At 42.3% G+C, this 17,368-nt stretch overlaps 1 protein-coding gene across 3 annotated transcripts; it reads left to right on the top strand.

The window, feature by feature from the left end:
* Positions 1 to 573: 573 nt before the first annotated feature.
* ZCCHC10 (zinc finger CCHC-type containing 10) lies at positions 574 to 9,632 on the top strand. 3 transcript variants are annotated; one of them, XM_072146097.1, is made up of 4 exons: positions 574 to 730; positions 4,957 to 5,118; positions 6,619 to 6,657; positions 8,587 to 9,632. In XM_072146097.1, the coding sequence occupies exons 1-4, from the start codon at positions 690 to 692 to the stop codon at positions 8,867 to 8,869; spliced, it is 525 nt and encodes a 174-aa protein (XP_072002198.1). In that variant the 5' UTR covers positions 574 to 689; the 3' UTR covers positions 8,870 to 9,632. The 3 variants fall into 3 exon arrangements, with proteins under 3 accessions (XP_072002198.1, XP_072002197.1, XP_072002199.1); XM_072146096.1 differs by having other exon boundaries at positions 6,616 to 6,657; XM_072146098.1 differs by lacking the exon at positions 574 to 730 and adding an exon at positions 813 to 947 and having other exon boundaries at positions 6,616 to 6,657.
* The last annotated feature ends 7,736 nt before the right edge of the window (positions 9,633 to 17,368 follow it).

Genomic DNA, 17,368 nt, shown 5'->3' with positions numbered 1-17,368 from the left:
AGAAAACGTCCCGAATGCATTTTTCCACCATTTTCACTGCATTTTGAATTTTTTTTACCCTCCCAATACACGACAATGAAAATGAAATATCGTCACTATGAAGTGCAATTTGTTATACAGAAAACAAGCCACAGAGCTCTTTACATGGATAAATAAAAAGTTATAGATTTTTGAAGGTGGTGAGTGAAAAATGGAAATGAAAAAAAAAAAAAGGACCCGGTCGTTAAGGTTCATATTATACTATTTTGGGGTTGCAGTTTAGAAGAAGGGGGGGGGGGAGTTGTGAGGTAATGCAGGTGAGAACCATTGTGTGCCCCTGCCTCATATATGGGTCCAACTGCAAATTCCTTTATTCAGATGCTGCAGTTCTAAGGATCTTCACCAATGCTACAAATACAAACCTGGCAATTCTCCGTACACTGCATACATCTAGTGGCACAGTATTATCTGCCCGGGGCACAGCTGTATACTGCCAGCATATATTAATACTATCACACCAAGTGGTGGCCATTGTGTCAGTGACTCCGAATAGCAGAACTCTATTGCTGGAATTGGCAGGTATCACTACCGTGCCCTGGTCCAACATGGCTGCCGACGACATGACGCCACCAGCTGCTGCGTTTTAGAAATAGTTCCTGCAGACTGCTCTTGCCCGGCATGCAGCGGGGCGGCGCCTTGCTCTCACAAACATGGCTACCCCCATGCACCGGCTGATCGCTCGTAGGCAGGCGTAAGTGACACACACTGGGGAGGCGAGGCGGGGGGAGGAGGAGTGTGAGGAACCGGATAGTTTTAGCCGCGTCATTTTGCGCGGGAAGTGCGGGGCTAGCAGTGAGCAGCGATGGCGGCTGCTGGAGGAGGGAGGGGGCTGAGCCCAGGCGTCTGCTCCTCAGATTTATGTGCACGTCCTGGCGTCGTTGTGGCCATTAGCTGAAGAGTTCTGCTCTGTGCGTGTAGCGGTAGAGATAGCAGTGTCCTCAGAAAGTTCCTGGTGTCTCAGTACAGATGTGTAGGGTGGCAATGCTGGACGCTATGGACACTGCTAGGGGCTGCTTGGCATTTACCACATTACTACACGACATGGCACCACAAGAGGATTAGTTTTTTTTGTTTCATGTTGTGCGTCAAATCTTTCCTGCCTTTCCAGAGCTGTTTAAAAATGTTTCTTTTTCCACTTTATTTTATGGCTATACATTTATTTATTTTTGTTTAATTCCAACTATCCTCTCAGATAACGGAAGATATAAAAATTATACATAGTTATTCTGTCTTACAGAAAAACCTTTTAAAATTTTGGAATGACGGATAGAGGAACAATAAGTGTGCTGTCACACGTGGCGTTTTGGACCGTTTTTAAGCAGTCCATTAAAAAACGCATGGGTTTTTTAAAAACATCCATTTTTGAACAGTTTTAATTAAGATGATTGATAAAACCGGTCAAAAATTGATGCCTTACCAGGTAGCTAAAAGGCGTGGTTTTCCTTATCCCATCCTGGAAAATTTACATTTTTTTTCCTCAGAATCCCCCTCGTGGAGCATCCATGGCTATAAGACTCCACACACCTACACGGTGGCCTTAATTGGCAGTCTCCATAAGGAGAAATCTTTCTTCCTGACCTCAAAAAATCTTATGGTAAAAATACAAGAACACACCATGTGACAGCACCCTCACACTTAAATATGCATCCTGTTTTTTTAATATCCTGGCAATTGGTAGAAAAAAAAATTGTTTTAGAAAATATGTAAATGAGCTTGAAGGGCTCTGGGGCATAAATGGAGTCCCTCCTTGCTGTATAGTTCATGTCGGCCACTACTCCATGTAGAGGGCCGACACAAACTATGGGAGAGTGACGTCACCTGGCTCATGTCAGATCTCATGGTACAATCTTTCTTGCATAGCCGCCTGCCCAAGGAAGATATCACTGCGTGTGTGCAAGATTTGCAGAGAGGCGGGTGGCTCGTTGCCTGCAATAAGGGTAGCACAAGGTGGCCAGATGAGGACCAGATAAATTAAAAGATGGCCCAGAGCGAAAAGGCTACTTTACGTATTTTCTAAAGCGCTTTACTACAAATTGTTGCCATTCCTGGATGTATATAAAAAAACAGGAAAGGGCTGCTCTTGATCAGTTGTAAGTGTTAGGTGTTTACCATTAGTGGCTCTGATGGTAGATTTCCTTTAAAGGGGGATTCCAGAAATAAGCATATTTTATTGGGTCATCAATCCCTTAAATCAGATAGGACAGAGAAGGGTCAAATGTGAGAGAAAGAAACAGACAAATTCTGTTCAAAGAAAATAACTGATATACTATAAGGCTGTAAGTATATAGTAGAAAAAAATCATGTAGCAATCAGAGATATATACCTGTAGAAAGAGAAGAGAGGTTGATGTTATATCCACGCAATGTATAACTGCAGCATCATTTTTTAGAATATCATACCTATCAGAATATGCTATGCTTACATTCAATGAATGCAGTAAAGAATTCCTGTTTATGTTGACATTGGGGCTGCCATTTGTTATGGTTGCAAGACTAGGTGCAATAGGATCATAAGAAAGATGCCTATACTGCCTATTGATATATTTGTACAACCTTGAAACCTGAGAAGCCCATTAATCAGTCGTCTTTCCAATCGATTTATCCCTCTCCTTTTAAAGGACACCTGTCATCAGGTCTGTGTCACTTGTCCTGTCACTACTACCTGTTGGAGCAGCTCACAAGGATCCATCACAGCCTTTATCTAGTTATTTCATACATTATTCATTGTAAAATCATCTATTTTTTATCATGTAAATGAGGCTGGTCACATGGTCAGAGGCAGTGATGTCACCCCTGTTACCCCTCCCCTCTCCTCCCCCTGCTCATGTCTGTGTGTAATGTATAGTAAAGCATGGCTAGTGTGTGTTTGCTGCATCTGCTGACATGCTGCATCCTCCTAATATACAGAGACACAGACATCAGCTACACATGAATCTGACATGTTCTGCTGTAACATGGCTGCCTGGAGCTGCTGTATCTCTCCTATACACACACACACATGCACACACAGACTGCAGGGGGCGTGGCCACCAGCACCAGGAAGCACATCATTATACAGCCTCACATCATTATACAGGCTGTCAGTCATGCACTGGGGGTGTGGCTGTGCCTCCCACTCATGAATAGAGTGGACAGCTTGAATATGCTAATGCTTCATTGGACATTTCACAGGTCATTTGCATACAGCTTTAGGACCTCATTGCTTAGGTTTACAGGCATGTAGAGGGACAATGAAGGGATAGAGACAATGCTCTCTAATGGCAGTTTATGAAAATATATTTAGTTTAGGGGGTTATTTTGCATGACGGGTTCTCTTTAATATTTGTTCTCCAGGAGCTTCACATTTTGTCTCTGATATCATTGCAGAGGCTAGATGGTTCCCTTTAAACACTTTTCTCTAAAACTAGTGCATATGTCTGGTACACAACAAGGGTAATTCCCAACTCTGGACAACTGGGTATAAAGGAACAAAGAATGGTTCAGATTCTTGTAGGTTCTCCACCGATGTATGTGACAATTATTTTCCAAAACTTCTATAATAAATTCTCATAATGTAATTCTTGACTCGCTCAATAATATTTCTAACAATCTGCCTTTAATCAATAACAGTACGGCAACATAACCCTTTTATTCCAATTTTTAATGTAAGAGAATGGGGGAGATGTATCGAGCTATCTGCAACAGAATTCTGGTGTAAAAAAACTGCCTGAAATGCCTTGGGCCACATTTATTAAAGGATTATTTTTGCTTGTGAAATAGCTGTCCTATGGTGATCACTGCTGAATCCAGGTGGTCGGAAAGTACTCAGTAGCACCAGTGTGGCTTCCACTGCTGGGATGGCCGTATCCAAGGATACCTAAGGGTCATCATGTCTACATTTATGGGAAATTATCTTCACACAGGAACATTTTTAATAACATCCAATTGAAGAAATGCATATGTATGGTAGAGGAATAAATGTCCAAATATGTTAAATATGAATGTGCAAATATATCTAGCAGTTGTTTTTTGCATTGTGAACCAAACATACCTTGAGAATGCTGTAGACACACTGATGCCGAAACATATCTTGCCTAATCCCTGAACTGAGTGGTTTTATTCAAAAAAACAATCATAACAAAAGCTAGGTGTTGTACATAAAAGAGCTGCCTGAACTGTTAAGGCAGGACTAATAAACAAGCTGGATGAGCAGCTGGGGGATGATGCAGCGATTGATTACTTCTGTCTGTCAGGGACAACACAGTGATATGCTGGGCAGGACAAGGCTGTAGCAGTGCATAATTAGGTGAGGAGAAGCCAAGAAAGCCACAGGAAAAACCAAAAGGGTCGCACTTCTTAAATACCTGTACAAGCCGTTTAAGCCTAGAAGAAAGTGCACAGTCCGACAAAAGTGTGGCACAAAGCCCTTACTAAATCTGCCCCATTGAAACCTCTTCCTTTATGTGCTTTTGAGCTGTTGAAAATCCTCTGTTCCCTTTACATGATGTGGTGGTGTCTCATCCCCTTTTATGTAAATAGGGTGGATCATCAGTACCAAGCTCAGAAAAGAGCGGGCGGTCAATTAGTCTAAGTATTTTACAGCTTGTATTATGGCTGTAAATCCTAAGGTCTAATAACTAGCCATCCGGATCTAGGGTGCCATAACATCATCTAATAATATTTACAGATGGATGTATGAGGTGCTGGAAACAGAGTTTGGAGCATAACTTTATAACTTTTCCATTGATGTTGCTATGTTTTTCATATTATGAATAATTCATTTTAAGGCGAAGATGAAATTTACTAAAAAGCTAATTCACCACCACTCTTCGGGTTTTAATTTTTACAATGCTTACTGGGTAATAAAAATGCATCAGTGCAACTTGTATTTTGCTGTTCCCTTATTTTCAACAAATTTTCTACCTGTTTCAATTTGCAGTGAAGCAAACAAGCAGAATGTACGTTGTCAGAAGTGCCTTGAAATGGGTCACTGGAGCTATGAATGTACTGGGAAAAGGAAATACCTGTACCGACCTTCCAGAACAGTGGAATTAAAGAGAACATTAAAGGATAAAGAGGCTAGATTGCTTTTAGGACAAAGGTGAATGTACCCTTCAATAATGTATGACTTTTTGCTGGTCTTTGAAGCATGATGCTCACGTTTCACATTATAGTTCATTGAATTTGTAGGATGTTTTACAGCACTAAACCTTTGTGCCTGATACATTGATGATATACAATAGCACATGTCTGCCATTAACTGTCACTGTAAAACAGTCTTGGCTCTATCTTTTTGAGGTGGCCATTAGTTTTGGAAAAGGCTGACTGCAACTGTTCTGCATGGTTTCTTTAAAGGAAATCTACCATCAAAATCAAGCATGACTTACGCATACACCCAAACACCGTGACTGTGGTAATCTTCCTATATTTTATCCGTGACCTCCTTCCTTCTAAAATCTACTTTGAAAATTATGCTAATACATTCGAAGGGCTCCTGGGGTTGTTACCAAAGCCCCTCAGTGCTGCAGATTCACCGGCTGTTACAATGAACAGAACAAACTCAACTTGTGTAATCTAGTAGCATTAGGAAGTTCAGGGAGAGGAGAGACCTGATCTGCTCATTATAACAGCATGTGAAGCTGCAGCATGGAGTGGCTCTTGAAACACCCACCAGAGCCCTTCTGGTTCATTAATATAATAAAGTTGATTTTAAAAGGAGGGAGGCCATGGATAACAAAAGTAGATTTCCTCAGTCACAGTGCCTCGATCTATGAGTAAGTGTTCCTTGTTTATCATGCTTGGCATCTATGTCACAGGATGCACATAGTTCCCACACCTTGACGTACAGTTGCATCATAGGGTTCGTCCGTGCTTAGAAGCTAAGCCCAGGAGCACACCACAGTATGTGATAGCCGGGCTCCCGTTGTAACAGTCAGATCCCATTCTTACAATTGGGTGGAGCAGCAGATCAAGCAGGCATCCTTTACACAGAATGGGAGTGACGTAAATTGCCAAGCACAGTTCTCGGCTATCTTCAGCACTATACTCCATTTACGATCCTCCAATACTATTGAATGGAACAGCAGGAACCCTCTTCTCCAGATTGCCAGAAGTCTGATCTCACGTTTGGTGGGGGTACTAGCAGTCAGGCACTATCTGATCAGCTTTTTTTCACAATCCTGTGGGTCCGGGATAACATGCAAACTTGGTACAAATCGTTGCACACAAAAAAAAACTGAGCACACGAAAAAAGGTCTGTATGAGGTTTATTTCACACGAACATATGGGGGACATATGTTCAGCCGCAAGCTTATGTCCCCCATAGACGGCAATGACCACATGGAGCAATATGGTGCCACACCATGCCTCTCCGTACAAGGGGAAAAGATAGGACATATCATATCTTTCCCCATGTGCACTGCTGTATACCTTGCATCTCTATGGAAATGGGAGGGGTCACCCCTCCTCCTCTCCAGCACGCCGAAAGTATGGTCCACTGACACATTAAACAAAACCGCTATAACATTGTATCACAGACACCAGTAATCTGATGTGAATTTAATATATAACATATTGTCATTTTTAATCTTGTTTTTAGTAGTGCAAACAATATGCCAGAGGCAAAGATGAGGAAGAAAAGGTAAGTTATAGACATTTGTTTTCTAAATACAGAACTTCTAATATATTCAGAAAATGCACTAGAAGATTGAAATGTATTAATCTGCTGTATTGTCCATGACCAATCCATCTACTACTAAGATTTTTTTTTTAGCCAATAAAAACTATATTGTATTTGCAATAAAAACTATAAAAATATATAATTTTGTAATGAAAAATATACAATTATCCATATTATGATCACAGATGATTGACAGAGTTCTGCTAAGACTCTTTTCATACCAGGGATATATATTTTAGCATACCTTAGTAATTCAGCCTCTCTCTATGCCTGGGGGTTTATGAAAGTTGTGCTTCAGTGTATGCACCACCAAACATTTACAGATTTAGATTTTAACATAGCTTTACTGTACTCTAAGTGTAACTTGCTGTATGTGTACCATAGAACCAACATAGATTTTTATCCATTGGGAGCAAATGATGAATGGTCCTATTCATTGATTACAAACAGATCTTAAAACTGTAAATCATAGTAACGTATTAAGGGCAAGTATCCTCCAACCAAGAAAAAAAAATTATAAAAAGCATACAACTTTGTATGTCTCTAGGGTCACAAATGGATGAGAGTTCAGATCTTCCAGTCCTGCAAAGTCATTGCTGCGACAACTACTTTATATTCATTGAATTAAAAAAAAACCAATAAAATAAGGGCAGTAGACATCCTTATGCACATGATGGTGTTGGTTTGTATGTGTTTAATTTTTTTTTTCTGTATGAGTTTTATTTAACATGTCATTGACAAATGCAGCAAAGGATTGACAACTGGGTGTTCCCATTCTCCCTTGGCTAATGTGTTCCCATTCTGATTGTATCAGACTGTGTAGGGGCAAACCTCCAACTGCTAATGTTGCAGGAGGAATAATAGAATGTCAATGTCAATTTACAAAATAATTGGTACAGAATTGTTTTACATATATTTTCTGAGGAAGACCTGTAAGGAAAGTGACTGATCCTGTAGGGAAAGAGTAAAGTAATTTTTTTAATCTATGTTTCATAGCAGCCAATTATTTTAATAAAGTTTTTTTTTTTTTGCCCAATAATGTACACTCTGCATCCCATCTTGAAATAAAAATAAATTAAATGTACCGTAGATACTTTTGCTTATTTATTAAATAGGAAAAACTTAAATATTACATGGCCATAAGTATTCAGACCCTTTACTGTGACACTTATATTTAACTCACATGCTGTTCATTTCCTTCTGATCCTCCTTGAGATTGTTTTACTCCTGATTTGATTAGGAAAGGCGCATTCCTGTCTATATAAGACCTCACAGTGCATGCCAGAGCACATGGGAATCATGAGGTCTAAGGAACTGCCCAAGGAGCCCAGTGACAGACTTTTGGCAAGGCACACATCTGGCCTATGTTGCAAAAGAATTTATTGTGTACTCAAGCCTCCAGAAAAAAATTAAATGGAAGATTTTTGGGAAGACCACAACTCTTACTCGATCTGACCATCCAGCCAAACTAATGAATTGCAGGAGAAAAGCCTTGGCGATAAAGGTAAAGAAGAACCTCAAGATCACTGTGGCTGAGCTCCAGAACTGCAGTAGGGATATGGGAGAAAGTTCCACAAAGTCACCTGCAGCCTCCACCAGTCAGGGCTTTATGTCAGAGTTTGCAGAGGAAAGCCTCTCCTCAGTGGAAGACATATGAAAGCTGCATACAGTTAGCAAAAAAAAAAAAAAAAAAAAAGAATTTCAGGACTCCCAGACTATGAGAAACAAGATGTGGAGCAGAGTGTACATTAATGAGCAAATAAAACCTCTTGAGCTTACCAATTGACTGCAATGAAACAGAGTGAAAAATTTAAAGGGGTCGGAATTCCACTGTTTAATCCTTGTAAATTGTAAAATATGCTCTGTAACTTGTTCTTAATCCACTTCTAGATCTAAAAGTGTCACCAGCTCCAGTAGCTCCAGCTCCAGTAGTAACAGCTCAGATAATGATCCTTCCTCAGACAGTGAAGACACCTCCAGTTCATCCTCCTCTTCTGAGGACACCTCTTCCAGTTCTTCATCCTCTTCAGAAAACTCCTCATCAGAGTCTGAGTCTGAATCGGAGTCAGAATCTGAAACAAGCAGCAGCAGCAGTGGTACCACCAGTAGTAGCAGCAGTGAAGACGACAGCAGCTCAGATGATGAGCCTCTTAGGAAGAAACGAAAGAATTAGTTGTCAATTTTTTGTTGTTTCTGAAGTGATTGAGAAGTCTGCATTGGGATAATATCGGTCTTTGTACATTGATGAAATGCCTGAATGATGCCACCTTGGTGCCATTCTACAGTTATAAGTTTGTCACTGTTGATGTCACTTCTCATTTGCAAATGTAATGTATCTTACCCTCTGGAAATGAAGGCAGACTCTTTTTTTCCTTTTTGTACTTAGATTGACCAATTCTAAATTTATAGCTCATTGGTACTAAATCAATATGGACATTTTACTGTCTATGGTCCACCTGCCTTGCAGAATAATTTAAAATGTACATATATTGTCTGTGCAAATATAAAAAAAAAATAGTTTAACAGGAGTGAACAGGGTGTAAAGGTTTGACCTCCCAGCTGAAGAGACCAGTAACATGGCAGCTTTTGGGAATTATTTTTATAGTGCTAAATAAAAAAGATGAATTTATCTAATCACATGTTAAAAATGGGATAGTGAAAGGTTGTGTCCACAGTGGCTCCGTGGTCTACAATGTTATATTTTTATGGAAAGGGCAACATGGAAATGGCTCATACTTTTAGCTGTTCTGATAGGTTGTTTTATATGTGCAATTGATTATAAAGCTGAGTTTAAGTGTCATTTTTAAAGTGCCATGTCTGTAAATAACAAAGCCTGTGACTTTATCCTGTTCTGCAGGCTACTACTACAGCACAATATGAAATATTGTCACCTTGTACTAAAGTTTTGGTTAATAAACATTTGTCTTTTTTGCTAATATTGTTTTGTTTTTATTTTAATTTAAGCAAAATAAGAGAAAAACAGATTGTCATTGTGTAGTCATATTTGAGTATATTTCAACTTGAGTAAAATAGCAGAATTTTAAGATTATTTCATACATTCTAACGTACAGAATAAAAATGTAAATGGATTAATTGTAAAAGAACACTTAATAAAATTAGAGAATCCCTTAAGATATTTGCATGTTATTCAGCAGTACCGTATATACTCGAGTATAAGCCGACCCGAGTATAAGCCGAGGCCCCTAATTTTACCACCGAAAACTGGGAAAACCTATTGACTTGAGTATAAGCCGAGGGTGGGAAATGCATTGGTCACAGACCCCACCAGTATATAGCCAGCCAGCCCCCTATAGTATACAGCCAGACCCCAAGTAGTATACAGCCAGTCCCCAGTAGTATACAGCCACCTCCCGCCTGCCCCAAGTAGTATGCAGCACCCCACCCTGCCCCGTGTAGTATACAGCCAACCCAGCATAAAAAAAAAAAACTTATATACTCACCCTCCGGTGGCCCCGATGCACAGCGCTGCTCCCCCGATGTCCGCGCGGCTCGTCTTCAGGCTTCTGTGCCCGTCTTCCTTCTTCTGCTGGGCGCCGCCATTGCTCTCTCCCGAGCCTGCGCCTAGTATGACGAGCCGCTGCTGATGTCATGCTAGGCGCCGCCTGGGAGAAAAACAATGGCGGCGCCGAGCAGAAAAAAGAAGATGGGCACAGAAGCCTGAAGACGAGCCGCGCGGACATCGGGGGAGCAGCGCTGTGCATCGGGGCCACCGGAGGGTGAGTATATAAGTTTATTTTTTTTTAAAAGTAATTTTTACTGACTGACTGCTGTATTGACTCGTGTATAAGCCGAGGGGGCATTTTTCAGCACATTTTTTGTGCTGAAAAACTCGGCTTATACACGAGTATATACAGTAATTGCTTGCCAGTTCAGCACTGTACAGGTTAAGGGCTCTTTCACATTGGCGTTGTTTTTCACACCTTTGGTACCTTGATTTCCACCGATGCCTCACAAAGCCATTGGGGCAGATTTATCGAGTGTCTGAAAGTCAGAATATTTCCAATTGCCCATGGCAACCAATCACAGCTCCCCTTTAAAATATTCATGAGCCCTGGTCAAATGAAAGCTGAGCTGTGATTAGTTGCCATGGGCAACTGGAAATATTCTGACATTCAGACTGCTTGATAAATCTGCCCCATTGTTTTCAATGATGATGGAAAGAATTGTGAAACCTTTCCTGTGAAACCCATAAAAGTTTGTGGGTGTGCAGAAAAAAACTGATGAAGTGTCCAATAAACCAGGTGTAATGTTTTCAAAGCAATGTTAAACCTTAATTTATTTTGGATTTCTCGTCACGGTGTCTAGACGTTTAAGAGCATTTGGACCGAAAGCCAACTCTGCTGTGACCAAACCTCTCATTAGCAGAAAAAAAATATCAAATGGCTAAACCTTTGCTGAGAAGCATGTTGTGTGAGAAGAGAAGTGGTCCATAGGTAATTTCAATGATGATAGCAAGTTAAGCTTATTTGGAATTGATGGGAGACAATGGGGCACATTCACAAATCCGGCCGCTGGAGTTCACCGAAAGTGCACTGTGCCGCAATTCACTAAAATCATGTGCCCGATATCCTGAATGTGCCACTTCCCCGCTCGGGTTCGTCAGAGTTGCTTGAGCTTGTGACACAATTTGAATGTTAGATCCCATGCTCATTCCAAATCGGTCAGGTTGTCCGACAGCAAGCAAATTCTCCCCCTCCCCCGCTAATTTGTGCCTATCGGAAGACACGTGCGCACATCTGCAAAGTGAAGAATAGAATTAAAACATTAAAAACAGTGAATACAGGACCATTTAAGTGCAGAACACATTGAAAGAACAATATTCTTCACATTCCAGATGTTCCGAACATCTCCGAACTTAGCGGGAGACACGCGCGAACTCCTGGAAAGTGAAGAATAGTGTTATTTCAATGTGTTTTTACAAGCAAAACATCTGTAATATTTTATTGAACAATAAAAACGCTGTTCTTCACTTAATTTAATGCTCGATCGCGAGCAGGGGAAATACTCGTCCGAGTAACGAGCCGGTCCGAGTATGCTAATACTTGACCAAGCAGTATACTCGAACGAGTATACTCGCTCATCTCTATGCATATACATTTAGTTGGGTACTCAAATGCTAAAAATTCATTTGTAGGCATAGAAAATTCATGCATAAGTACACCCACAATATAAAGTGCATATAAAAGTTAATTGCACATACCCATCAAGAACCCAGACCGCAGTCAATATTGTGTTGCACGCATTCGGATGTGGAGCTGCTGCGCTGGCTTTCATGTGGTGGGCAGGCCGTCGGATGGTTCGACTGATTCCGACTGAGCGTGGGATTTAACTTTCATATTGTGTCGCAAGACAATGCACTTAAATGCACCAGGAAGAAGAAGGTGAACTCCGGCAGACCTGAGTGAAGAAGCGTCACATGCAGGAAATCGGGCGCACAATTTCAGTGAATCGCGGCAAAGTGCACTTTCAGGGAACTCGCTGGACTGGGTAAGTAAATGAGCTCCACAATGTTATCATAATGTCAAAAGGTTTAGTAGATAAAGAATATTTATATTCAATACGGTTTATTTAGTTGAAGAATGTATGCATACAGTTCAAGATGCGGTGGTGAACATTTTTGGTAACAATGACAGTATACATCACAACAGCAGTGGGACACGCAGGACCCAAAAACAATGAATGTGGATGGGAGACCCCCGCATGCAGCAGGCGCACTGCAGCGTGGTGGCAACATGCCAAACCCATACATAAAGACCAACTCTATAAACAATCTGAAACAATATAAGGAATAAGGATGATAATGTAACCAAATATAGAGTCTTAGATGTTACATATTAAGTGCGTTTCAAGACACATAATGCCGGACCAGCTAACCAGTCCTCATGAAGCGGTTGCACTGGAAAGCAGCAAAGAACTGCAAGGAGAAAAGTAAAAAAGAAAGGGGGGTAGAAGTAAAGAGAAGAAAGTTAAGAGGGGAAAAGAGAGGAGAAAAAGGGGGGGGGGGATACAGGGAAAAGACAACATGATGGTCCTAAGACACAAAAACAGCTACCACTCCCGAAGGCTCAGACAAACAGTGCCACGTAGTCAGGTGTACCCTTAAACAGAAACCACGGTTGCCAGATCCTTGTGAATTTTTCCGTGGTTTGGTTGACCTCTGCCGAAAGTTCCTCCATGCGACAGATATTAGAGAATTCCTGGATCCACTCAAGAAAGGGGGGAGGATTGAGGGATCTCCAATGGCGGGGAATGACCGCACGAGCGGCCGTGAGAAAAAATCTTAATAGGCCCTTCTTCTGTGACCCTATTGTGCCTGGGAGGATGGACAGGAGGCCTATCTGTGCTGAAATCTCCACTGAGCGGCCTGTAACCTTTTCATATGTAGCGAACACTCTGTCCCAGAAAGGTTTGAGAGCAGTACACTCCCACCAGATGTGTAACATTGTTCCTCTAGAGTTTTGACAGCGCCAACACGTGTCAGGTACTGCAGGGTAGAATGTATGTAGGGCTGATGGCACCCGGTACCACCTTGTTATAATTTTATAATTTTTCTCTTGTGCAGAGCACGCAGAAGATAATTTATGGGTAAAGACAAACATTTTAGTTTTTTCCTGTGGCCCAAACTCTACACCCAGTTCCTGCTCCCATCTCCCCAGATATGCAGGATCCTCCGGGTGTAGTTCATCTTTCATTTAAATTTGAGAAATAACGTGCACAGGTGGGGTGGGAGAATTGAGCATTCCTTCAAACGCTGTTAGGTCGGCTCCAAAGGTTGCCCTGTCTCCCTGCGAGCGTATGAAGGATTGTAGCTGAGAGTATTCCAGCCAGGATAGCGGAATGTCAGGGAACCGGGCACTCAAAACAACAAAGGAAGGTAGAGATCCGTCAGTAAGGACAGTGCGCATGCGCGGGTCATCGGACAGGCGCCATACTAAGAACAATTCCCTACCAATGCCTGGAGGGAACATCGGGTTCTTCAGTAGTGGAGTTAGGGGCCCAGATGGCCGAGAGAGGAGACCCCTGCGGAGCAACCTCCCCCAGAGCACCAACGCGGCTCTGGCGTAAGGCGTGTATCCTGCTAACGATTGTGCCAAGTCTCCCTATATCCAGGGCACAGTTTTCAGGGGTACAGGAGCAGCATGTTGTTCCAGGAGTACCCACTGTTTAGCGGTAGAGTTGTAAGTCCAGTCCACAAAACGCATTACCACGGTCGCCTAGTGATAAACCTGTAAATCGGGTAGGCCCGCCCCCCCAGATGATTTGGGACGTGTTAAAGTTTTCCACCCAACCCTGGGTCTGGAAGAACCCCACACGAAGCGTAGCATTTATGAACGAAGTTTTTTAAAGAAAGAAGGTGGGGGGAGGAGAGGTATTCCCTGGAAAAGGTAGAGAAAACGTGGCAGCACGTCCATCTTAAGGACATTAATACGCCCAAACCAGGAGAGACGTTTTTTATCATACATGGAAAGATCAGACAGCATGCGCTCAAGTAACGGGGTATAGTTAAGGGAGTAGAGTAAGTTTAAATCCGCTGGGATATGTAAGCCCAAATATTTAATAGAGTCTGTACGCCATCGAAACGGAAAGTGTTCTACTGTCTGTTGAACCTCTGTCTGTGGTAGAGAAATATTGAGGGCTTCCGATTTCGTATAGTTAATCTTAAAGTTACTCACAAGACTATACTGTTCAAACTCCTGGAGCAAAGATCATCGGCATACAATGCTATTTTACAATGCGTGTTTCCCATGCTCACACCACGTATGTTAGGGTTGTTTCTTATCGCCACAGCCAGATGTTCCATGACGATGGCGTACAGCAAGGGGGACAGTGGGCAGCCCTGCCGCGTCCCGTTATGGATGTGTAAGGGGGAGGACATGGGGGGTCATTTATTAAGGGCCCGATTCGCGTTTTCCCGACGTGTTACCCGAATATTTCCGTTTTGCGCCGCTTGTACTTAAATTGCCCCGGGATTTTGGCGCACGCGATCGGATTGTGGCGCATCGGCGCTGGCATGCGCGCGACGGAAATCGGGGGGCGTGGCCGAACGAAAACCCGACGTATTCGGAAAAACCGCCGCATTTAAAAACCGAAAATGTGTCGCATAAGGACCGCTTACCTTCACCTGGTCCAGCTCGGTGCATTCCGGCGCGATGAGTTTACTTTCAGCGCAGCAGCGCCACCTGGTGGACGGCGGAAGAACTACCTTATTAAATCCCGGCCGGACCCGAATCCAGAGCGGAGAAGCCGCCGCTGGAATGCGAATGGACCGGGTAAGTAAATTTGCCCCATGGTTCCATTAATCCGAACCTGTGCCGAGGGTTTAGAGTATAGTGCCGCAATCTTGCCTACGAATCCCTCGCCCATCCCCAGTTGTCTAAGAGCAGCCAACATGAACCCCCAGTGTACCCTATCAAATGCCTTTTCGGCGTCAATAGATAACAGACATAACGGAATCTTGGATGACTTAGCACGGGAAATCAAGTGTACAGTTTTATTAAGGTTGTCCCGAGCCTCACGGCCGGGGACAAATCCTACCTGGTCGTTATGTATCACAGAGGGAAGAAGCGGGCCCAGTCTGTTCGCCAATATCTTAGAATATAATTTTATGTCCACGTTAATGAGTGATATTGGTCTGTAACTACCCGGCGTCATAGGGTCTTTACCAGGCTTCGGTATTACACTAATTGTGGCTGCTAGCGATTGGGGAGCGAATGGGGCATCAGTAGTAACAGCATTGAAAACCCTGGTGAGGAAAGGAGTCAGTATTTCCCTAGCAAACTTATAAAAGGCAGGTGTGAATCCATCAGGGCCAGGACTCTTTCCTGCTGGGGTCTCTTTAATAGCGTGATGTAAATCATTTTCGCTTAGGGGTTGATAAAGAATATTTATAATAGTAATTGTAGAAACATGAGCCAAGATACCAATGTGATCAGAGCCTTGTACAAGTTGTTTATTCTGCACCTTGCCATATCGGAAACTACAATTTATAAGCTCTGGGGCCAGTTATAAGGTTTTATAAAAGTTTTTGGGAGAAATGCCACAGTCCTGCATTTTACATCCCTGTCACCAGAAAATGGGTCTTAATAATCATTTTGTCTGTTTCGAATGCAGCTTGTTAGAAAAAAATGGAAATACAAAATTGAAAAAGGGATGTGGCATTAAAGGGGTATTCCCACAATGACATGATTCTTAAAAATACTCAAGATAACAATTCTAATTTCTAAATACAGCATTTCACAGGTATAATTCCAACCGTTCTCTATCAATCCTGGTGTACACCATTTCGGTTTCCCCAGGATCCGACCGTAAATCATGGTTGGGCATAGCATATTCTTTTTATGAATAGCTTCTCCGCTCTGCCTGCAAGATTAGGTCCTCGGGAGGGGGGGGGGGGGGGGTCACTCTGTGTTTGATATAGCTCAGATGTAGCAGAGCTAACAGTGGTTGTTATATCTCAGACGTATCAGAGCTGATATGTGTTGTGTGTTATATGCATCAAATGGATCTCATCATCTCTCATCTCTGATCAGTCTTATCTCTCTTTCTGTGTCAGATACTATTGAATGTTCAGAAGCCAGATGAAAGTGTATATAAATCTGTACCCTGATAATCTATCCACATTGTCAGCTCACAGCAGCTCAGCACAGAGGGGTCATGAAGTGTCTGCTAATATTATAAGTGTCCACTCTCTATAATTTAAAGAGGACCTATCCCCCCCACCACCACCAAATTAGCTAACTCCTCATTCTTGCCCCAGCCCCTTTATATTTATTGAAGTTTTATTAAAATTAATGTTTTCATACTTAGTTTTAAACAATCTGACCTCTTATCAAATAAGAGGTCGGATCGTCATACAAGTTCCCTAGCAGTCGGCTGTATTCATGAGGGGGCCGGCCAACACACCCCCTTCACGCCCGTCAGTCAGGGACCTGTGACAGTCGCCGGCAGCAGTGCATGTATTGCGCAATCACTGCCGGCTCTATGCGATCCGGCGCGCTGACAGCAGCTGCAGAGGGGCTTATTCGCAGTGCTGGTTCGGCCATCGTTTAAAACTAAGTATAAAAACACAAATTTCTGTCTTTACCTGGTTGATCTGTTGATAAATGTACAGTGATGATTACTTGCATACTAATGTCACTTGTAGTGCTCACTGTCAACACAGGGTGTCACTGTTGCCTTCAGTATATAGGGAATTGGAGCAATATATAAAGTGGCTAGACATGGCAGACAAAAGGCCCCCTGCATGTAGCCAAGAGGAATGAGATGAAACCCTTGAGAGAGAAATCTGAGGAGAGTCTAATTGAAATGAACAATGCATAAGATGGTTTAATAAAGGTGGCACTGATTAAGAGTACTTTCACACAACTAGCATGGGGAAATATATGTGTCCCTATGGACAACAATAGCCTCCTGCGGCAGTACCGTACCGCACCGTAGACAGGGAAAAGATAAAACAAGTTGTATCCTTCCCCGTGTGCACGGCCGTGCATCCAAATGGAGAGGGGTGCGCAACGTAATTATAATAAGCATCAAGCATCTTTACCACCTTAAATTAATTTTCAAGCTATGTATAAGAACTGAAACTGTTAAGGGGTTGTACCAATACTTTACTTACATAAAATCTTAGCAAGGTGTAAATATATTGAAAACA

Source organism: Engystomops pustulosus, chromosome 4, assembly GCF_040894005.1.
Source record: "Engystomops pustulosus chromosome 4, aEngPut4.maternal, whole genome shotgun sequence".
Taxonomy (NCBI): domain Eukaryota; kingdom Metazoa; phylum Chordata; class Amphibia; order Anura; family Leptodactylidae; genus Engystomops; species Engystomops pustulosus.
This window is presented reverse-complemented; position numbering and strand designations above follow the sequence as displayed.

Coding starts and splice junctions, on each gene's coding strand:
- ZCCHC10 (XM_072146096.1), top strand. CDS start 690: ATGGCTACCCCCATGCACCGGCTGATCGCTCGTAGGCAGGC. Junction 731..4,956: donor CTGATCGCTCGTAGGCAGGC/GTAAGTGACACA, acceptor TTCAATTTGCAG/TGAAGCAAACAAGCAGAATG. Junction 6,658..8,586: donor GCAAAGATGAGGAAGAAAAG/GTAAGTTATAGA, acceptor ATCCACTTCTAG/ATCTAAAAGTGTCACCAGCT.